Source organism: Lytechinus variegatus, chromosome 2, assembly GCF_018143015.1.
Source record: "Lytechinus variegatus isolate NC3 chromosome 2, Lvar_3.0, whole genome shotgun sequence".
In the NCBI taxonomy this organism is placed as follows: domain Eukaryota; kingdom Metazoa; phylum Echinodermata; class Echinoidea; order Temnopleuroida; family Toxopneustidae; genus Lytechinus; species Lytechinus variegatus.
Window position 1 is genome coordinate 5,458,458 of NC_054741.1, and position 24,318 is coordinate 5,482,775.

The window sequence follows — 24,318 nt, forward strand, 5'->3', positions numbered from 1 at the left end:
TTTTTTTGGGGGGAGGCTTCAGTCCCCAAAGCCCCCCCCCCAAAAAAAAAAACACGCCTGCCCAAATCAGTACACAGACATTTGAAACCTCCAACATGAGATAGTGAGTTCTATAGATATACTAATCTCAAGGAAAAAAATATAACAGATTTTACGATTTTTTTAGCGCAGCTAGCAAGTGAGAAAACATTTCTTTTCTGGACGGATGAGGTAGGGGCACATCCAGGGAATATGTCATAAGTGAAGACCCCCCTCCCCTTTATTTTGCTTGTCAAATTGTCGTTAATACGCAAGGGAGGATTTTTTTATCAAAATTTTCCAGACATAAAACATAAATCACCATCGATAAATGGGAGTGAAGTTCTGATTATTTTATTTGTACAAAGATGCCCCCTATTTTTGGAAAATCCTGGATCCGCCCCTGGGTTAATCATACCCTTTTCTTGAAACTTTTTTTTTTATTTGTTGTTATACAGAAGCACTGTAAGAGTTGCAAATAATCGTCAGTTGTTTTTGGAGGGTGGCTCAAATCTCTCAAACCATCCCCAGAGAACCACGCATGGGCATGGACCCGATAATTCACCACATGGACGACCTATGAATTTTAATTGCTTCCCCCAATATGTATCGATCTCACTAAAAAGAGAAAGGGTGGATGCAACGGAGTGGCGGATCCATGTAGGGGCATATCCAGTCAGTGGCGTACCGTGGGTCACGGCATTGGGGGGAGGGGCACCAGCAAAAATTTCGGGTCACTTAGCGAGCGAAGCGCGCTCAGTTGTCAGGTATACTGACCTAATAGAGATATTTTAAGGACATGCAGTGCCATCAAACGGATATGTATCTCACTGATTAAATAATGCGAGCGCAAAGCGCGAGCTGAAAATTTTTGATATTGAGGGCTAAAATTGACATTATAAGCGAATTGTTTTGTAATCATGATACTTAACTGTCTCGCTAAACAAACAATGCGAGCGCGAAGCGCGAGCTAAAATTTTTGTATATACTGACCCTAAACAAGGAAATTTTAAGGATTATATTTTAGAATCCATTAAGAGTATAAATATCTCACCATAGTCATCTAATGCTATTGCTATCCTTTGCTGATTTTGTTAGAATTACATCTAAACACAGTCATGAAGCACCTTTTGTAGTCATGTAATCATGATTATCATACGCATTTTACTAATCAAATACTGCAAGCGCAAAAGCGCGAGCTGAAAATTTAGGAAATATAGACCTGAAGAGGAGCATTCTAAGGGTTGTTTGTAGGAATTCTCTAAGACCCTACGTATTTGACTAACCAAATGATGCGAGCGCGAAGCGCGAGCTGAAATTTTTGTATATAATTAACCACAAACATGGATATTTTAAGGACTATAGTTACAAATCCATTAAGTCAGAGTATACATATCTCACCATAGTCATCTAATGCGAGTGCCAAGCGCTTGCTGATTTTGTTAGAATTACATCTAAACACATGGAGCACTTTTTGAAGTCATCGTAATCATGATTATTATACGCATCTCACTAATGAAATACTGCGAGCGCGAAGCGCAAGCTGAAAATCTATAGGAAATTCAGACATGAAGAGGGGCATTCCAAGGCTATTGTTTGTAGGAATTCACTACTAAAACCCACGTATTTCACTAACCAAATGATGCGAGCGCGAAGCGCGAGCTAAAATTTGTTGATATTCAGATCAGAAAAATTGATATTTTAAGGACTGATTTTAGGAGTTCATGAAGAGCAGAAATCTCACCAATCCACTAATGCGAACGTTAGCACGGACAGGAAGTGTTTTATATTAAGACCTTAAAATAGGGCAATAACTTTTAGTAGTCATGAAAAAGATGAATATATCACTACTTAAAACAATAATAACTCTAATTGCGAGGAAATATATTATTTTGTTGTATATTGATTTGAAAACGGGAGGCTTTACTACAGCAGGTCTACATATCTCGTTAAAAAGTCTATGCGAGCACCAGGAACAATGAAGACACAATTAAGCAAATAATGTTTTCATAAAGTTGTGAAAAAATGCTTCTTATGTTATATAACATAATATAATATAACACTATGATAAATAACAATTTCTTCTTTCCCCCACTACGTTTCTCTTCCTTTTTCCCTCTTTTTCTCCTTTTCCCCGTTTTTTTTTTCTTGGCCAGCCGATGGGGGGGGGCACGTGCCCCCCATGCCCCCCCGTAGTTACGCCACTGTATCCAGTATGCCCCGCCCCCTTTTTTAGAGCCAAAAAAACATTTGGTAGGGAATATGTCGTGCATGCACTAGTGAATACCTTTTATTTTTTTGCTTGTCAAATTTTTCATGATATAAATCACCATGAGAGTAAAAATTTGGGGGCTTGTTATTTTGTTCCTATACAAAAATGCCCCCCCCCCCCTCTTTTGGAAAATCCTGCATCCGCCCCTGGTGCAATCAACGCACATGTCTATCGTGGAGGTATGACAATGAATCCCCTCCCCCATGGAAGAATAATGGAAACTTTGAATTTTATTAACTTGTAAGAAGACGATTTGCAGCAGCAGCGGTTAGTGTAGCCAAACATGAGTTTTTGATTTTGATTGTGGTCGACCCAATACCACGACGGAGTGTACACATGGAACAACATGCAACTTTTGATTAAATTTTAAAATGATGCGTCTAAATGAAGCGTTTCTTATTTGGTAATAAGATATTTCTATATTTTCCCTTTTCCTCACATTTTGTTCTTTCTCCCCCTCGTTTTCTCCTTCCCGGCTTCCCTGATTTTTTTTCCAATGGGGAGGGGTATGGGGCCTTTCCCTTTGCCCAATACGCTAAACACGAATGTGACTTTTTGTGAGATGTATATATATATAATTAATCGAAGTAGGTCCATGCTTAAATCCATGTTGAATTATTTTATTTCAAAATCACGTGAAAAAACGGTAATCGAAGACCAAAATGTGTTCATGAAAAAAATATCCATGAATAAAAATAATAATTGCGTCCAGGGGGTCCAGGTGCAGCTGTTCGTAAATTAAGAGCGACTTTAAGAACGACTAGTGAACCTTTCTTACGCTCTACACAGTAAAAACGCTGTTTAAAACTTTTATACAACGCTGTTTACTATATGGACCTTACATTAATTGTTTAAACAGTTTAAACAAGTGTTTAAATCTTAAACAACAAAGTTTAATTTTCAATATATAATCTTCAATAAATTAAACATGATTGTTTAAACTGTTTAACAACTACTGTAAGGTTCATATAGTAAACAGCATTGTATTAATCTTAAACAGTGTTTTTACTGTGTAAAAAAGAAAGGATCACCAGTCGTTCTTATTAATTCGCTCTTAACTTACGATCAGCTTGTATTAAACGGTCCCATGAAAACACAGAATTTTAAGCACTTTGTGGTTTCAACTTCTCATCAGAGTAGGCCCTACTAAAATTGTGTGAAAGGGAGCTGGTATTTCTTTACCAGATGCGGATCCAACTTTCACTTAAAGGGTTGGGGTGGAAAAATATTTTCATATATATATGTTTTCCCGATCGGATATTCTAAGCACTTTTTAAAACCGTGAACATGATGGGTATACGTATATAAGAATTTTCGGTAATCAAGTACTGGATGTGTATTCATCTCAACATATGCAAGCGCAAAGCGCGAGCTGAGAATTTTTGAATTTCCGACCCAAAACTGTTCTAAGCACTTTTTGTAACCATGAACAGGATGTGTATCTTTATTCATGCAAACGTGAAGCGCGAGCTGAATTTTTTGATATTCTTACCTAAATTTTGACATTCTAAGCACTATTGGTAATCATGAACATGATGGGTAGGCCTATCTAACGAAACATTTTATGTGAGCGCGAAGTGCGAGCTAAAATTATTTTATATTTCGACCAAAGTTGGACATTCTAAGCACTTATCATAGGGATTTCTTATTTCCGACCCAAAACTTGACATTTTAAGCACTTTTTTTTAAACCATGAACAGGATGGGTATCTTTATAATTGATGGGAGCGTGAAGCGCGGACAAGAAATTTTTGATATTCTGACCTAAAATTTTGACATTCAAAGCACTATTGGTAATCAAGAACATGGTGGGTATCTAAAAAAATCATTTTATGCGAGCGCAATGCGCGAGTTTAGAATTTTCAAAATATTCCGACCCAATGAAAACTGGACATTCTAAGCACTTTTTGTAATCATGAACAGGAGGGGTATCTCTATTCATGCGAGCGTGAAGCGCGAGCTGAAAATGTTTGATATTCCCGGGTGATATTCTGACCTAAAATTTTGACATATAAGCACTATTGCTAATCATGATTGATTTATTGATTTTTAAAATATTTTTTTAATGTTTCGACCAAAGTTGAACATCATTATTTAATCTTTAACAGGATCGATCGTCACCTTGATGCAAACACAAAGAACGATATGAAAATTTTTGATATTCTAACCTAAAATTTGAACTTTCTAAGCACTTCTGAATTTGGTGAAATTGGCGCCCCAGGACAAACATCAAATAATTGTGCCCCAAAGGTCGAATAAGAATTTGGCGCCTTCTACCTAGGATAAAAATAAATTTGGCTCCTCAGGACAAACATTAAATTGGTGCTCTTATTCAGCGTCATCCCACTTTTTCGAACATCAATTCGGCGCGCACCATAGGTCGACCATAAATTCGGCGCCCCTAACAGAACGTCGATTCAGCACCTCCCTTGTTAATTGAAGATCAATTCGGCGCCCCTTATGTCGAACTTAAATTCGGCTCCCCCCCATATGTCGAACTTAAATTCGGCTCCCCCCCCCCCCCCTATGTCGAACCTCAACTCTGCAACCCGAGTTGAAACATTAATTTTGCGCCCCCTACATGTATGTCGGATATAAATTCGGCGCCCCCCTGGGTTGAAGATAAATTCGGCGCCCCTATGCCGAGCATAAATTCGACGCCCCCTTGGTCGAACGTAAATTCGGCACATGGTAAAACAGCGATTTGGCGCCCCCCTATGTAGAACATCAATTCGGCATCCTTGCTTTTTTTCTTTTCTCTTTCTTCCCCCCTTTTTTCTCTTTCTCTTCTTCTTTCTCTTCTCTCCCCCCCCCCCATTTTTTACCCTTTCTTTTCTTAATGGATTTTCTTCGAACCTTCACCAATATTTCTATCTTTTCCTTCTTAAAAAAGCCTTAAAAATTGACATATTGAATCTTTTGCGGTACCAAAGACATATTATTTTTTTTTGCTATTTTTATAACAGAGTGATATCGAACTTCCCCTTAAGAACTCCATTAATTTGTCTCTTTAAGTGGTCTGGCATGATTGTTTTTATTAAGGGGGGGGGGGTGAAAATACTTTGCAGTATATGATGAATTTTAATAATTTAGAAAAACATAGGGATAATATTAACTTTCGCAGAAAAAAATCTTAATTATCATGAAAACAAAATGATGCATAGACGGCAACTGAAAAAAATAGATATCGTCAGGTGAAAGTAGGTCATTCAATCATAACAAATAATATATTATAAAAAAAAAGACACATTTGGACATTTTTAATGCAGACTTGAAGTTTGTATCATAAGGAAAATGCGATCCAGAGGAGATCAGAAGGGGAGGGGGTCATCGCTTGATCATGGCCCCTCGCGTTTCATGGCCCAATTGCACCAAGAATAAGGGGGGGGGGTTAATGGAGACTATGAGAATCTAATATGAATTAGCAAGGGATCGCTATGGGAAAATTGAAAATTGGACATTTGACCATTTTGTCTTGCTCTCTTATCTGATTAATTTGCACCCCCCCCCGCCCCCCATTCCGATCCTTGTCTCTACAGCGGAAAAAAGGGAAAATAGAGTAATAGGATACCATGATACTTTTTCTTCAGTCATATTAGTGTCTTTGCTCAGTCAGTTTATCTCGTGCGAGCTAGCGAGCTAGCTGCGCGCGTGTATTTTGTCTATGGCTGTACTGCACTGTCTATGCATGCATGGTCGGTCTAGACGACTACTGTGTGCGATACACACACAACTTTAGCCAATCCTCGATCCTCTGCTGTCAGACTCTAATTTTCGGAGGAGTTTTAGGGTTTGTTTAACAGCTTTCCTGCATCGACGAAATCGGGGTTGATTTCATCATGGAGCCAGGCCCGACTAGTGGGAGTCAGCTAAACAGGCTACTTAGCGGTGGAGATGCCTCACAAATTTTAAAGGACATGTTGAATGTTGGAAAACCAAATCAGTCAAACAACGGGGGAGTTGGATCTGTATCCGGAGCATCGCCACAAAATGTGTCGGGTATGAATGGAGCAGGGAATGAAGCCGGCTTAGCCTTAGGGAGAAGGGGGGGGGGGGGGGGGTGGGGGAGTGAGCTGTGCTCCTGAAATGGTCTCAAACACTAACTTAACACTAACTTAACATGAAATGGACAAAATGTTTTAGTCGATATTGACTAATAATATTGTTTCATGTAGGCCTAGAAAGAAACTAGAAATGTATGGTATTATTGCGCAAAGTTCTACTTCTTCTCGCGACGGCAAGACTTCCATATGTCCCCTCCACTAAAATTGAACAAACAAATATGGAGGTTTATCAAGAATTATCTAACATATCTAAGAGATTTAAGAAGGAAGAGTTGGATACATACCAAAATATGGCTTTATTCCGTCAAAAATTCGGGTGTGTGTAATTCCCATGGCATCGGTTTATTTAGTCATAAAAATAAATACCATGAATACCCTATACTCTTGAAGAGAAGACTAGTTGTAATATCGGTTGATAACCGTTATGAAACCAATGGCTCTCAACAATTCCTGCTAGCTCAGTGAGTAAGGCGACAGACTGGAGATGCTTCGTTCTGCAGCGAGAGGTTTGAATCCAAGTTCCCACCGGAAGTAAGAAGAAAAAAAATAGAAAGACAAAGAAGGGGGTATTGGAGAAGCATTTTTTTTATTAGTGGAGACGACATAAGGAAGTCTTTCACTAGCTCCTCAACTGAAGAAGTCATTTGGCAGAACAAGCCATAAATTGGCAGTTAAAAAAACAAAATTGGGTTTAGCAATAGCACTTCGTAGAGAAGTTTGTCAGAACATGTGAAATGTTGATCATATTTTTAGAAGTTTACTTTTAATGAAGTGTTCTTGTCATCTTCTTAACATCTTGTCATCTTAACATGTCCTTGTTTAGGTCAAGACTATAGATGTGCACTTTAATATTCCTTGAACTTGCTTTGTGTAAAAATAACAGAATTGATGCACCTCGATTTAAATTAAAAAGATTACATAAATTGGTCTACTCTCCAGTCTCCACAGCGTTCCACCATGGCATGCATCTAAAAATTATAATTATTCTTTTCTAAGGAATTTAATGTTCTAGCGTCAGAGTACCAGCTGAATGAAGCACTTGTAATCTTATACAGAAAGTTTGAACAGGCCTTGGATCAAACCCATCCTGGAAAAAATTCTGATGGAATTCAGCGTTATAAGTTCAGTGTTTCTTTTTTAATTCCTCTTTTAGAATTTTACATATTTTTTGTTCTGAAGTGCCATTGCTATAGTATGGATAGATATGAACAAATTCTTGATGTTGGAGAGCAATAGGCCTTTGTGCTAGTAGTTCATGTGAATGATCAGAATAGAAGAACTGCCAATAACCCTTTACTTTTATATTTTTGTAATACCGTAACTGTCCTCCAAAAACACTTATGGATGTTGACATAAAGAAACAAGAAATTTGTTTAATATCTATCAACAAAGAAAAATTTACAGGGAAAATGTCTATTAATAAAAGTGGAGTAGGGGTCTAAGTGTTGTCTACTTAAAGGCTACATCTTTGGTTTTGCACTGGAATATTGATGTAGATTGTACATTGTAGGAGCTTTGGAGAACAATGTGCAAAGAAAAATATTATAGTTACTCAACAAAGTATTGGGAACCTGCGCACCACATTAATATTTACATTATCAAATCATTCTACTCTCTGTGTCTCCAGAAAAGCCCTTAATATCTACTAATATGCGCATTATGTGTAACCCTCAAATTTATAAGATTCTTACCAAGAATATATATGATGCAAAACAGGGTTAGAAAAAAAACCTAGAGTGGAGGTAAATATCTAGAGCACATGAATGACAAATTTGACATCAATTGGTCTAGTGGTAAAAAAAGTTGAAAATTTAATCCTTATTTTGTGTGAATTTTGGTTTAGTGCCATATCTGTGGGGAAATAATTACAGGTGTGACACCTCAGTGACTTACTTTTCTATGAAGGTGACATCAAGTCATGTATGAGTGAGAACTATATTATATGACACTTAAAAAGTCTGAAAGGGGTGTTTAGGGGATTTATAGTCCAAGATTGTGATAAATGAAAGTTTTATTGTACAAAACTCAGTGAAAGAGGGAGCTATTCCTAATTCTGACCAGACCCTTACATTTTGTAATGAAAACTCTAACTTGATTCAAGAATTTTCCAGTGTACTTTCTCAATCCCATAAATAGTTTTGCAATTCTAAATGGCTGCTAAAGTGCTTTTCTAAAATAAAAATGAATGCTGTATGCTTTTACATTGTCAAGTGACTCTGTAAAGAAATTGTATACTTCCAAAACTGGTAAATTTTCAGATTAACTTTCAACTCCCACGTTGAATTTAATTGAATTACCAAATTACCATCTATTCCTTCTGTTTTCTCCCTTTCATTTCCCTCCGTTGTTGTACAGATTTGTCATCACAAGCCAACAGGTAAGTGTGTAGTGCTACATGTATGTATGGTATGTTTTTATTTGTACTTCATCAAGAAAATGCATTGCATGTATGTGCTTCTCAACTACAAGCAATGCATTGAATATAAAATACATGGTTCACTCCGTCTGCACTCTGCAGAATGAGCAGTGAGTGAGCACAGAGGTGGAAATGGGTTGAAGCATTCATGAATGCTGGGTTTACACAAGTGGACTACTGCACTTCCTGTTATCCTGTACAGGTAGTACCAGGAATAAGGGGAATCCCCAGATAAATTATATCTGGTAGATCATGCAATACATGTACATGTATCTCACAGTCATCTTTCTGACATTGGAATGGGTAGTAATATAATAAAGTACTTTTTTCAGAACTATATTTTTTTCGTACGAGTTTCTGTCAATATTTTCACATGTTGACTTATAATATGAGCAACATAAAATCACTTACCACTTACATGTATTGTATGTACATATACATGTATTCACTGTACAATATTTGATAACAGCTAATGTACATGTACTGCATTTACACTGATGCATTCAGCTCGATTCGTTATTTGTATACAATCTGGATTTTCTTGATGTGGGTAAATTACAGGATTTGTGGAGCCAGGTTTTCATCCTTCTAATTTTACATTTAAAAGTCATGTATAGTAAAACTGTCTCATAAAATAGTGAAATCATTAATATTGATTGGGCATTATGGTCTTTACCATTAATGGCAAAGCTGCCATAATAAAAACATGTATTTTGCAAAGAGGTACATGTTTCATTGCCTTTCTACTTAAGGGCACAAACATTCCAACATGCAATTTTGTATCAAGATCAGTTCCTATTATAATTCTTACATTATCGGTATGGTCTACAATGGTTTCTTGCTTCTAGCTAATTATTATGAAAATCCATAATTGTTCGAAATAGACATGAAATACTCCGAAAATTTGCTTTTGCCCAATTGATCGTGGGCCCGGCAGCCACCGTGCAGCGCCAGATCGACGAGGCTCTATCCCTTTAATTATTGAACGCCAAACAGGGTAGCAGCAACTCCCATCTTTTAACGTCTTTTGGTCTGACGCGGCCGGGGTTTTGAACTCTCGACCTCCCGGTTGTGAGACGGACGCTCTACCAACTGAGCCAACACAAACTAACTGTTATTGATACAGATGATAACTTAGCCTATCATTTTATCTGTGTAGACAAACTGAAATATTTAAATATGAGAGGAAATATACCTGATTTGCCAAATGATTATATGATTATTTGGATATAATGTATTGAGCATTGAATTGGTGTTTTAACCATTCAAGTGGACCTATGTCACAAGACTACACTGTTGAGAATGTTGCATTATGGGTAATAAACATGGTGGGTGTTTCATAAAGCTGTGACACCAAAATGTTAATTGGTGGTGGTTTGGCACATAATAAAGGTTCACCAGTCATTCTTAACTTACGAACAGCTTTATGAAACAGCCCCCTGGCCAGAAATGAAGACCTAAGGTGGGCTATGAAAGGCTGCTGGTTCGTTTGCTCTTAAGCGAGTTTGTTTTCTTAAATTCAGTTTGCTTTTATTTTCAGAGGTGACCCTGCTGTCATGAATGCCATGCCCAGTCAGTCTGCCAAGGTAGGTTACATAGACATCTCAAGTAGAATTTTATTTGACTAGGAGGATGTTTCACAAAGATTTAAGAATGACTTACAGTTGCACTTAAATGCCGACGTGTACATGATATGCAATATTATTGATCAATACGCAGTAGTGCACGTCCTCCTGGCATGATCTGACCAATGCCATGCCTTTTATACCACACACAACTAGGCAATTAGGTGTGACTCTAAGTCATACTTAAATCTTTGTGGAACCCCCCAGTATAACACAAAGCTCAGTGATTGACTGCGGGGCTGATTTTAACGCTTGATCTGTTTCATCATACACAATAATCAATGTACCTGGTTTCTATAAACACCGGGCAGCACCATCTCGCCATACCGCCACCGTACACCGTAGGGTAAATGTGACTGCACAGTAACTAGGATATTTTGCAGAACTGGATATAATTAAGTCTGGTACAAGAATTCTGGACATAATGAAGCTTTATTATCTGTTATTCTGTTTAGACCTTTTATATCTCACGTCAGTAATCAAATTCCTCCCAATAAACAAAATAATTCAAATGATTTATGCTCATCTTTCTCTATGTAAACAGAACTTACTACCTGATGCTACAGCACTAGCAGACATCATGCCAATGGATAAGAAAGTCCTACAGAGCATGTGAGTACTATCTTATTTGTGAAAAAACAACATTTTTCTGTATTATAGTTGTAATTAAAATACACATTGTTTTCGCATCTACATATCAGTGATGAAGTTCAGGCCACATTTTCCTGCCCTTGTCCTTATATTGAGTCACAAAGTCGATATAGACCATTTGAATTGATGTCATTGCGTCAACATCTATAGAGACTGAATCCATTGCCTTGCATGTGTTACTTGGTGAACTGCAGCTGGAGCATCTCTGACAACTCTGCCTATGCCTATTCCTGACAACAATTTGATTTTGATGCTGTTTTTTATGGTAATTTCTAACTGCAGGGCTTCAAGTATACCTAACAAAAACTAATGTCTGCATTGATATAGCAATGCACCTGGTTCATTGGATAATCCTTTTGTTTTTCTTTATTTTGAACCCCCCCATCTGAAGTCCTCTGAGGGAGGGCACTATGAGATTGTGATGTCTTATGAATAAGTTCTGAAGGGAATGCCCAGGGCTTCGCAGTTAATCCCTCAGTAGGGCAAGGCAATCCTTTTTAATGATATTCTGTTGAATTTCACTGGCAGGAAGGCAGTTGAGATGTGCCCCAAGTCTAGTGATCACCTTAATTGCCTTTGGTTAAAAAAGGCACAGTTAACTTGTGTCTGATTGGAATTGGTTTCCGTGTACAAAGTGTATTAGAATTAAAGAATTCAGCAGCCAATGGGTTAAAAATTGAGGGATTCCTAGGAACTTGTGTGGCACTTCATAATCCAGTCATCAATAAATTCATGCATAATTGCGAAATGCTTTAAGATAAATCCCAGTTGTGGTAACGATCTCAACAGGAGTTCGAACAGAATCCAATGAAATTACCACCAAAGTTTCTGTATGTATATATAAAAAAATATACATGTATGCCAAAAGCTCTGGAAAATATGCGTAATTGCTGAGAAGAAATGAACAAAATAAGCACAGAATTCCATTAAATGTTGGGCATATTTTGAAGCAATAGTAATACACTGTCCCACATATGCTTTTCTGTGTTAGTGATCATCGGAATTATTGATTTTGAGCTAAGATTTCATGATTTTACTTAGTTTACAATTATGTACCAGATCTAAATATATGACAATATTTTGACAATAACCTTGATTTAAAAAGACTTTCTCATGAAATAATTGTTTGCTGCAATGCAACTACTGTCTTTTACCTTTAATGAAAGGACCACCTGGGGAGTATTTCACATAAATTGAAATGTGACTTTAAAGAAGGGGAATCTGACCCAAGTGGAAAATCATTAAAAAAAAGAAAGAAGAAAACTCAGACAAGCAGATATGTGAAAGTTTGATCAAAATATGACAAACAATAAAGTAATGAAGTTGTAATACAGTGCGTATCAAAAAAAGTTTACACTTTGAAAAAGCCCTGGGAATTAAAAAATATACAACATGTGGGAAATTTTTTCACATATAATTATGGGTTTGGGTCTCATCTATCCAATGAAAGTAAAAGTTTTGACAGAATGTTACACTTGAGTGAGCACTGTCCATTTTTGTAAAGCTCGCAGAAATCTGTTTGCGCAGAAATGCTTGTTTTCACGCTGTGTCAAGGGGAAAGGGCGAAATCAAACTAAACCTGCGAACCATTTCTCATAAATTTCCCTGGCACTTTTAGCCAATTGAAATAAAATTGATACATTCAAGCATTTTGTAACAATTTTGCCGCCCAAATTTGAAATTTCAACACTTAGTAAGCACAACCTTTACCCCTTTTGTGCCAGCTAGATCTGAGGACATAACTGAATCTGAACAAAATTTTATATCAGACATCTCCAGCATTTTTTACTAAGTTTTTATCATTTAAAGTTGGTTTACATTTCATTTTTCATTTAATACTTGTTTCTCCACACTTTTCCCAAGCTTGGCAATGATTAACAAAATGAAAATCAAGCCTAAGCCATTTCATGTAAATCACAGCTCAGTGTAAAGCAAATATCGTCACGATGGACTCGGTGTGTGGGGGAGTGGGTTGGGGCGCAATGCACTCTTCGAACTGTTTTGGGCAAGGAAACAAGTTTAAAAAGGTAAAAGATATCTTCAAATCAATTTTACTAGCTAATTTCCACGTGTTCTTCATGATTAAGGTCTACTTTTATTCGCATAACTATTTCAAAGTTCTGCGCAAATCATTTTTCACCAACTTTTCAAAAGTAAGTGGTGCTCACTCAAGCGGAAATATTTTTCGACAGTTATATCGTCACTTGCTTAAATGGATCTGTACCAATGTTAAAATGTGGAAAAATCGTCAGGATATTACAAATATATAATTTTACAGGATTTTTTCTAAGTGTAAACTTTTTTTTGATACGCACTGTAGATATGTATGGGGACTTCAAATTGTTCCCATCTGTGATATATACACAACAAAAAAAGTAAGTCCCCCCTAAATCAAATTGCTGTAACTTTTGAACCGAATCAGTTTGAGATATGATATTTCATGGGTGGTTTTCTACACTCATTAAGCAACTCCTGGAAAAAAATGAGATTGATCGGCTGAGTCATGCATGAGTAATTAAAGATTGAATTAAAAATGACCATTTTTGAAAGTCACAAGAGTCGTTTTTAAGATTGTGCAAATACAAAGTTGGGCAAAAATTGTTTTTAGGTGAATTTTATGGTGTTATGCTGTTTTACTATCCATCATTTAACCACTTCAGACCAAATTTTTGATATCGTATGTTCATGGTTGAGTGAGCACAATGTATTGCAGGGGCCGCGGAAGCGGGGGGGGGGGGGGGGGGGGGGGGGGGCTGGGGGCCCCCCAGTTTTTTTCCATAAGCAAGTACAAAAATGTAATACGATTGTGATTTTTGGCATGGCCAGCCCCCCCCCCCCCCTCCCACTTTGAAAACTGCTCTGCGGCCCCTGTATTGTGACATATCATCATAGGGGTTTTTGGTAGTATCTTCTACAACTTGTTAGATCATGTTAAAATTTGAAAAAAGTTGATGGCTCCCCCGATTATAGGCCCCTCCCCCATTTAAAATTTTGGATCCACCACTGATCTGTCCATACATTCAACTGATCCTGAGAAATTGTTAGGAATAGAATACATTTATGCAGTATAAAGAGTATTCATTCCTAAGTTTTCGAATGTGCTCGCTCAACCATGAAAATGGTCAAAGTTCGGAAAGTGTTTGGTGATAGAAATGATGTATGATAAAACAACAGCAATTAAAGACACATTTGAAACCAAATTTGCCCCCAATATTCACTTTATTACCCTTTAAAATGAGTCTGTGACATTGAAAATACCAATTTTCCCACTTTGATGCGTGCTCACTCATCCATAAATTAACAAATCGATTTCATTTTTGCACAGAATTATGCCCATAGGTTGATAAACATTACTGCCAAACGACATTGCTAAAGACAGCCTTGAAAAAAAGTTCCACCATATTGAATAAGGGATTACGTATGCTTAAACATATGCACACATAATGTACACACGTCTATGAGAGAGGAAGTCAAAATTTTAACAAATATGAAATGAGTGTTTGTTTCATGGACGGTTTTTGTTACTTCTGCCAACAGTTATTTCATGAAACTTTGCATATGGCTTCAGAGTCACACTATCCAAAAGGTGCGCACACCAAAATAACCATTCGATACGGTACAGAGTGGGGCCAAGGCCTTGAACTTTCTTCTCATTTGCATAATTTTCGAATATTGTATGCTCACTGATGCATTAAACATCGGGATTTTCATGAAAATCAAATCAAATGAACTGTGCAAGGAGTTTTGTGGCAGATATCCATAGTTACAAATTGCATTTTTTCCAATAACGTAAAAAATAGCTAATCACATTCCACATGTTCATTCAAGCGTAAATGTTTAATTTGACACCTTTGAATCATTGAAGCATGTTAATTAGTCATGAACATAACGAAAAAGTTGAGAAAAGATCATTTTCAGTAACCAAAATGAAGCAATACTTGCCTACGATATTTGAAAATCGCATTTTTTGTTTCCAATAGATGTTCATTGAACCGTGAAACGATGAATATTGTTGAATATAGTCTTCCCAAAAATAACTGTCATCATATTCTGGCATTTTTATTGATAGAAATGTGTAAAAATCCATTTATAGCAAATTTGGACTTGAGTTTATTCAACCGTGAAATTTAGCTTAAAAAGTTGTATCGTCTTTGAGAAAGTACCTTTTACAAGCCTTCTGACTATTTTTCATGATGAGAATGTGGAATTAGTTCCAATAAAATGGAATCAAAGTCATGATATTTTGCTTGTGACTTTTGAAAAGTGACATTTTTGCCTTCTGATGATGCTCACTGAAGCATGACGTAAGATACATCCACAAAATTTACTCAGAGGGTAGCTTATAAAATTACCTACACGCTCATGTAAAAATATATCAAAAACTCGCATTGGTTCGGAAATTATTGATGTTTGTTTAGGGGGGGACTTACTTTTTTTGTTGTGTATATATTGATGCGATGATGGTAGGGACAATTTCTCCACTTGTTTCAGTTCACAAAATGACTGTTTCTTCCATGATAAGATACACTTTGATCGATATTTTCTTTTATGAGGTTATAAATGTAGTAAATGTAAGGCCCTGAGAGAACAGGGGCTTGGGAGAAAACCACAAATCCTGATTATGAAGAACATGACGAAGGGGAAAGTTGTTGTTGCCACTTGTCCTACATGTAGTCTACTAAAAAGTTGCCAATTTGAAATTTCAATAGTCTCTAAGCCAGGTCTTAGTTGTCAATCATTCATAATTTCTTTTACTCCAAATCTGATTTCTTTCAACCTTTCACCATTCTAATATTTCTTCTTCCACTCGTCCATGTTATTACCAAGATTTATTCCCCTTTAAGTCATTATTTTAAATGCCTAGTGGCTGAAGAATATACCGTGTGAGTGAAAAAAAACCTTGACACCTCACAAATTCCCATTTTAAGGAAAATTATGTCATGACACATAATCATTATGGCTTGAAAGAGCATCTCCCAATTAATTTGTTAACGCTTGGATTATCAATAGGTATTCTTTGTAGTGATGTAAATTTTGACTTGCGCCAAAGGCAGGACTGCAATGAATGAATCCAGATGCCAATGGTGTCATAATCCTACATGAGATTGGTAAACATCACTGCCCCTGGAAATTTTTAGACTAAAATGATAAGTGGGTATGATACCGAATGTGGTGTATATCAAATGGCAGTTTTACCAAATATTAATTAACATGTGGCATTAGACTATCTGAGATGTTGACCAACTGCATTTAGACCAAGTGTGAACTGAAATAAAAATCACCTACACGTAGAACATATGGATGTCTTCTGATTTGCTGAAAATATCTTCATAAATCAGAGCTCATATACATGTACATGGTTTCATATTTGTTTTGGCAGGTCTGTCTGTCAATTAGTTTGAAAGCTGTTTATACTTAATCAAACTTCAGTATTAAACGGATATACTTATATCTCTATCTTTAAAAGTTAGTGTATTTCTATGGCTTTTGCCCTGATTTGATAATAATCCAGACTGGTTCTTTGAGGAGATTAAACAAGTCTAGATATAATTTGCAGTTAAGTATTTGCTTCCAAGTGCACAAATTAGATGCATGTGTTGGAGACATTTTGGCTGCATATAGTTAAATGGCATGTTAATTGGAAATATCCTGTAATTGATGATTTTATGGAATACCATATATGGAAAAAGATTAATCTTATCTGCATTAAGAATTCAGTACACTGATTTAGACCTCTGTAAACTAGTGCTTCATTACATGTAGATTGATCATTATGTAGAACTGTTTATACTTCAAGCCTTCTAAAATTAATTGCACTGTCTGGTTAAATACTCATTTAATCATAGTGTATTCTGCAGAACTTTTACAAAGTGAACTTAAGATGGGCGTTATCCCAATTTTTCAGTGCTGTAAAAAATGGTAAGCATGCTTGTACAATGATACTACTGATGTAATTTTTTTTTCAATAATTGTATTATAAATAAAAGTTGTTCAAAAGCTTGCTGGAAATAGCAACAGTCAGGCAGTGTGGATATTTTTTCTGTAGATTTTGTTCAATTATTTTCTATCCTTTTAGCTGAAGTCCTAATAAATTAACTACCGGTAATGAGAAAAACTTGCAGTATGATATACATGTATCATCCATATTATCATCATCATCTGGTAGACACCACATTGTTTACTTTGATTTCATAAGAACAGTGCGGATGTTCAGATGTAAAAATAGGAATGGTCATTTTGCAATATTTTTATATAGAATTTTGTAGTCTGGAAGCAAGGCTAACAATCTTTGAATACATGTGGGTATTATATACCCTCCCTGAGACTAGCAGTGCTAATCAATTCATGGGTGTGGCAATGTTATTTTCTTATTTTTTTCTCAAGATCAAGATCATTAAAGCCATTTAGCATTAATTTGTTGCATGAGACGTCAAAATCTACATGTGGGAAAATATTGATATTTGGATGTGTTCATTCGCATATACTGCCAATATCTCACATCTACATGTATATACTTTTGATGTTGAAATGAAATCGCTTTGATAATTTACAAATTGATGATTTGTCTGAGATTATTGTAATGTTGTGCCAGTGTCTTAATGAGTTCAAAGGTGTTAGTCTATGGTCTTGAGTAATTTTAGAGATACAGAATTGATGATTTGAAATCTGAATGACCTCTCAAATGTGGCATGCTTTGATTTATATATACACTTTGAAAGAAATATCTTGAGTACTTGAATGCCTGATCAAAGCTGGGGTAATAATATGCAATGCTTTGAAGTGTTCATATCAAGCACTAAATGTTTGCATGTATACATGAACTATTATCATTAAATGTAGTTTAATTTTTGCTTCTGACTTGCTGTTAAAGTTTGACCATCTACATGTACAGGTATTTTTTATTTGGCAAAGGAACATGGACCCAGGCCATCTTTGCTATTTCCTTACTCTTTTTGAACTCCACTGTTCCAGTACTAGTATGCACCAAAGTGACCAAACTAACCCTTACTGTACTACTACCATTCCTATTCAGTGTAAAAATGTCAGGTGGAAAATATTGAGATAATTTACCTTGGTTACCTGTGACATTTTTACATGGCACAACTTTTGATTGGCTGTTGACCCGTGGATGGCACAATAAATGAGAGAAGCTGTAATTAAAGGAGGGAAGGTGTGACAGTTTACAGGTATGAAGAGCAGGCAGTGTATGAGGATTTCTTGGGTTCTTGTATGCTCGTATGAGCATTTTGTGGGCGAAATCACCCAGAAAACCAGGTTATTTTTTTTCCTTGATAAAGAGTCTCTCAGCTCCTGTGGCATGTAAAAAGAGAAAATGAATGTCTGATCATATTCACTGGGTAGCAGGGTACATGGCATACTTTATTCTAGAGATTACATGTAGGTCATGACTCGCTTGTCAAATACCCTCCTTGTTGATAGAATTGGACATGTTACTGTGTTGAACCAGGATCTCATTTCAGAGTCAGTGTATAGATTATGCAATCTAATTGTAATTATGAATCAGAGGCAACATTACACGAGGAAGAATAAAATCAGTGGTCTCTAGAGATGGGGGGGGGGGTCATTTGCTTGACAATAAAGTGAGATTTTAACTTCTAGAACGTTTGGTGACAAAGAAGTCGTTGATCAATTATGGCCAGACTCTGTTCCCTTCCGAAGATCTCCTCCCTTCCCCCAAGCATGATCATTTTCTTGTTGCTGTCAGAATACATCACTTTGAGATGATTCCTCAAGGCTTCCATCAAAGTAATCCAGAAGTGTTAATTCTGAGCCATATTCTAAGGCTGGCTTTATCAAGTGACACTCTGGATGCAATGAATGTGTAGGAAGTTCGGGAAATGGTGGGGGGGATGTTGATGTTTAAGTAGCTATGAGTATGAGAGAGAGACAGAGTGAGAGGCTGTGAGAGAAATTAGACAGTGGGGAATAATGTGAGAACGAAAGATGGAGGAAAAAGAGAGAGTGGGAGTAATAGAGAAAGAGAGATCAATGAAAGCAAATGGCTGGTGAAGAGAAATGTAAAACAGAAGGGTGTTTCAATCAACATTAGGATAAGTTGTCGTGTTAGGCCGAGATTACCAATTTTTTCAATGAATAAAATAGCAATAATAGAACCTCCCTCACAATTGCCCCCCCCCCCCAAAAAAAAGGAAAAGATAATATTAATCTAGGGAATAGAGCATGATGAGGATAATTTGTCAGGAAATAAAGCTTGCAGATGGTGCAATATACATTCAAGTATGTTCTAAAGTGGGATAGATAGAGTATAGAGAAGGGATAAAAGTATCATGGGAGGGTCAGATCAGGGATGGTGATAGGAAGACTAAGCTAGATATTCCTAGCTTGATGACTCATGTGGCAATGTTGTGAAATATTAAGTATAAGCTGTCAAAATGAGTTGAAGCGATTGATCACGATGCCTTCACACAGGTTTCGCCTTCTTTCCACCGTGCTCAAAATTGTTCGGGAATACTTTGGCGTTCCGAAACCATTCCGCAAATCTGGAAGGAGTCGTTGCAGGTACATCTCCCAGAGTCAGATGCAAGTTTTTGTTATTTGGCCAGTTTGGGAATTTTCAGTTTCATTTTTTGTTTGTTGTGCCAGAACTTCTGGATTATCTTCAGTGATGTGACCAGAGAATTGATGTTGTTGATGTTGGCGTACAGGTCCCGTGATATTGGGGCTACATGTAAGTCTACAGATGATAGATTACATAATTTAGGGTTCAAATCCTGATGGAGCTCTAGTTTATATCCTTTGTGAATAGACATATGCCACAAGCATGGTACCTGTCAGTTTATTAGGAAATTATTCCTGCAAAGTGGCTAATTGTCAGTCGTGCTAAACAATTGTGGAGCTCCAGTCGTGTCATCTGAATTACACTACTAGTAATTGGTGTTACTATTTTGAGTTTTTGATATACGGGGAGCATTTCATGAAAGGACTTGTCGGACGTTTTATCCGGCAAGTCCCATTTTATCCGACAGTTACCATAGTAACAGTACCTCTCAGCCAATCAACATCAGAGGAAGATGTCAGATCTGACAACTTGTCGGATGAAAATGTTGATGAAACACTCCCCTGTACGTGGGATCTGTAGGGGAAGGCGGGGTAAGTTGTGACAGTTTTTGCTTTTTGCATGTTAGAATTGATATGATTAATAAACTTGTCGAAATAAGTTCCTTGCCTTGAAATTTAATTCTTCTGAAATATTTTCCACCTATATATAACTTTCTATCCCCACACTGAAAGTCATCGTGACCTTTGAAAAAAACGATGTCAAATGGCTCAACTTGCCCCATATATGGGGTAAGTTTGAGCCACCTTCTGGGGTAAGTTGAGCCACAAAAACTATGTACAAAATGTATGGGGGAGAACCAGCATGTCAATTTTTTGTTTAAAGACTTTTCACTTGCTAATTCTCTATAAATACTAACATCCTGTAAAAGGAAAAGAGCAGTCATGTAAATTTGCTCCTTTCAGCCAGCATTTCAATCGATTTTTATGGTTTGTTTGTTTTTTAAGATACATTACCATAGGAATTACCATGGCTCAACTTGCCCCATGCTGTTTGGCTCAACTTACCCCAGTCCGAACTTGTGCGATAATTTTGTATCCACACATTTATTATGCATCCATCATATAAAAGACTATGACAAGAATGAAGATCCATACCTGGACTAATAATGTTGTTATCATGTCTTTATTATATTTAAAGACATGTGTGTTTATAAAGCACTTATCTATTTCACACTCTTTTTTACTTTTTTCGCTGAAATTCATATTTTTCCCTCTAAAAAAACTACTATTTGTTTCAAAGTTGGAAACAATGTGGTGGGGTTAGGGGTTATGCTATGGGTCATCAATACATGACACCACCACAATGTCTGACTCATTCATTATTGGCCTGGGGCTGGTGGCTCAACTTGCCCCTATGCTCAACTTACCCCGCCTTCCCCTACATGTACTTTGATCCAGAATGCTGCACATGGATATACATGTATTAGCTGAGGATCTGTATTTCAATCTAGATGTCTGGATTGTTTCATACAATCCATGCAGTGTTAATGTGTTATTTTTTCCACCTGTACAACAAATGGTTGATATTTACAACAAATGTGTTCATGATGTACTGTAGCAACATGTGATGCAATCTTTCTTTTAATGATTTTACTTGTGAAATTCATCTTGGAACCAACTCCATCAAATCATCAGTCAAAGCACTCAATGTATGTGATGTTGCCTTCATCAAGATGTTGCATTTCATCTCACATATCTCAGTGAATTCCTAACTCCTAAACCTTACACCCACCCAGTCATACAGACTCCAAAGTTCTCATGACACCATGCTCCTCAGTCACCCACCTTTTAAAAAACCACCTTTTAACAGTCACCCACCTTAAGATTACACTAGGTGATCGTGCCTTTGTTAGTGCTGCCCCCAACTCTGACCAAGGTCAAAGGTCATTTAGGGTCAATGAATTTTGGCCGATTTGGGGGTATCTGTTGAATTACAATCAAAACTTTGAAAGTTTTTGGATCTGATTCATGAAACTTGGACATAATAGTAATCCAGTATCACTGAACATCCTGTGCAAGTTTCAGGTCACATGATCAAGGTCAAAGGTCATTTATGGTCAATGAACTTTGGCCGAATTGGGGGTATTTGTTGAATTACCATCATCACTATGACCCCTGTTACATCTGAAAGTTTCCTACCAGAGACCCGACCGAGTCCACTTGCAACCTTGACTGGATTATTGGTGGATTAGCTTCGCGAACGGACCGAGTCCGAAATGTGGTCTGTTTACATCACAGTGTTCATTCCCTCCCCTATCGCCCTATCTGTACTGTTTCGAGCGGCATCCGATTGCTGACACCTTTAAAAGGCGCTCTCGATCTAGGCTCCGAATAATTCGCGCGCTAATTGAAGTTACCCGAGATTCTGAAAGAATGCTGATGATAGTAGCAGTCGTTGAAGATATGATCGACTTGAAAAAGATATGTTTAAAATGCTTCTTTTCACTCAAATTAAAGACTTTATCAATCACAATTCATGTGTCGCATGCCGCAAAAACATTCGAAGAACGACAGGGCTGGGGAGGGGATAGCGCGCGCTATGACGTAATTTGACAGCTGGCGAATGGACCGAGATAGGTTTGAAAGCTTGTGTGTGTTTACATCTACGAATCGGTGGACCGGGGCCGGCCCGATACCTACCCGAGACTACCTCTGGATGTGGTCTCGGGTAGGTTCGCTAAAAGGTGGCCCGAGGTAGGTTTGGGATGTTTACATCTGATTTCTTTCCGACCTGAGGTAGGCCCCGGGCTGGCCCAAGGTAGGGAATCTCTCAGATGTAACAGGGGTCTTTGAAAGTATGTTGGTATACATGTAGTTCATAAAACTTGGACATAATAGTAATCAAGTATCACTGAATATCCTGTGCAAGTTTCAGGTCATATGATCAAGGTCAAAGGTTATATGGGGTCAATGAATTTTGGCCTCATTGTGGGTATTTGTTGAATTACCAGCCTATCTCTGTAAGTGTATTGGTCTAGTTCATAAAACGTAGAAATAAGAGTAACCAAGTATCACTGAACATCTTGTGCGAGTTATAGTAGTTTTCAAAGTCAGCAATGCTGCTATGTTGAATCGTGTGATGCAGGTGAGACGGCCAGAGGCATTCCACTTGTTACCTTTTATTATTGTAACACTCATTTGAGAATATATACAAATCGAAATTGAATAATATAAAAAAAATAATAAATAGAATATAAATGTACAATTATTATTTATAGTTTATTTATTGCTTGGTGGAGTTGTAAATGATTTCCAGAGGATGCCTTTTTTAATAATTATGAAGCTCAACAGTCATAATTTGTGTTGATTAAGAAGCCTTACCAGAAATGTGGTTCAGAATAGAAGCATTTTGGGCCCGGTTTCAAACAGTTAAAACTATGGTAAATCTGCCATTTTGGTCACTGGTATCTACCATGGAAATCTGCCAAGCCCTGTTACCATGGTAGTTGCCATAATGACAAAGTTACCATTGTTGTCACTCATAAAAAAAAAACAAGCACCAGATGTAAAATTTGATTTGTGTTTTCAGGTAGACAGGAATTTCAAGAAATGTTGTGATTTCTTACAGACATTTCAGCTTCTTTAGTTTGTTTTAGTTTAGTTTGTTCTTAAAAATGTCTTAAAATTGCTTTGCCATACGTGCAGGATGAAAAAAATTAGTAGTCTTTGAAAATCATCACACTGGATATCTGCAGCTTGCCAAATATATTGTACACATAGGAAATTTCTTGATTATTTCATCTTTAAAGGACAAGTCAACCCCAACAAAAACTTGATTTGAATAAAAAGAGAAAAATTCAACAAGCATAACACTGAAAATTTCATCAAAATCGGATGTAAAATAAGAAAGTTATGGCATTTTAAAGTTTCGCTTATTTTCAACAAAATAGTTATATGAACAAGCCAGTTACATCCAAATGAGAGAGTTGATGACATCACTCACTCACTATTTCTTGTGTATTTTATTATATGAAGTATGAAATATTTTTATTTTCTCGTCATTGTCATGTGAAATGAAGTTTCATTCCTCCTTGAACATGTGGAATTCCATTATTTTAACATTTTGTGCTTCAGGCAATGAGGTCCTAATCATCAAATTCGTAAAAATTGAAATATTGTATAATTAAAATGATAAAAAACAAAAGAAATAGTGAGTGAGTGACGTCATCGATTCTCTCATTTGGATGTAACTGGCTCGTTCATATAACTATTTTGTTGAAAATAAGCGAAACTTTGAAATGTCATAACTTTCTTATTTTACATCCGATTTTGATGAAATTTTCAGCATTGTGCTTGTCTGATTTTTCTCTATTGATTTAAATCAGCATTTTTCTGAGGTGGACTTGACCTTTAAAGGACAAGTCCACCCCAGCAAAAACTTGATCTGAATAAAAAGTAAAAATTCAACAAGCATAACACTGAAAATTTCATCAAAATCGGATGTAAAATAAGAAAGTTATGGCATTTTAAAGTTTCGCTTATTTTCAACAAATAGTATTATGAACGAGCTAGTTACATCCAAATGAGAGAGTTGATGACATCACTCACTATTTCTTTTGTATTTTATTATATGAAATATTGTTATTTTATTGTCATGTGAAATGAAATTTCATTCATCCCTGAACACGTGGAATTCCATTATTTTAACATATTATGCTTCAGGCAAGGAGGT

General features: G+C 36.7%; 1 protein-coding gene across 2 annotated transcripts in view; it reads left to right on the forward strand.

Annotated features, from left to right (window-relative positions):
- Positions 1–5,988: 5,988 nt before the first annotated feature.
- LOC121407140 (enhancer of mRNA-decapping protein 4-like) overlaps positions 5,989–24,318 on the forward strand; it is a 52,273-nt gene continuing 33,943 nt past the window's right edge. For both annotated transcript variants that reach the window (XM_041598077.1, XM_041598079.1), the window contains exons 1-4: positions 5,989–6,288; positions 8,709–8,730; positions 10,310–10,355; positions 10,939–11,006. In XM_041598077.1, the coding sequence (XP_041454011.1) occupies positions 6,129–6,288; positions 8,709–8,730; positions 10,310–10,355; positions 10,939–11,006 (296 nt within the window). In that variant the 5' untranslated portion in view covers positions 5,989–6,128. The remainder of the gene's footprint in view (positions 6,289–8,708; positions 8,731–10,309; positions 10,356–10,938; positions 11,007–24,318) is intronic.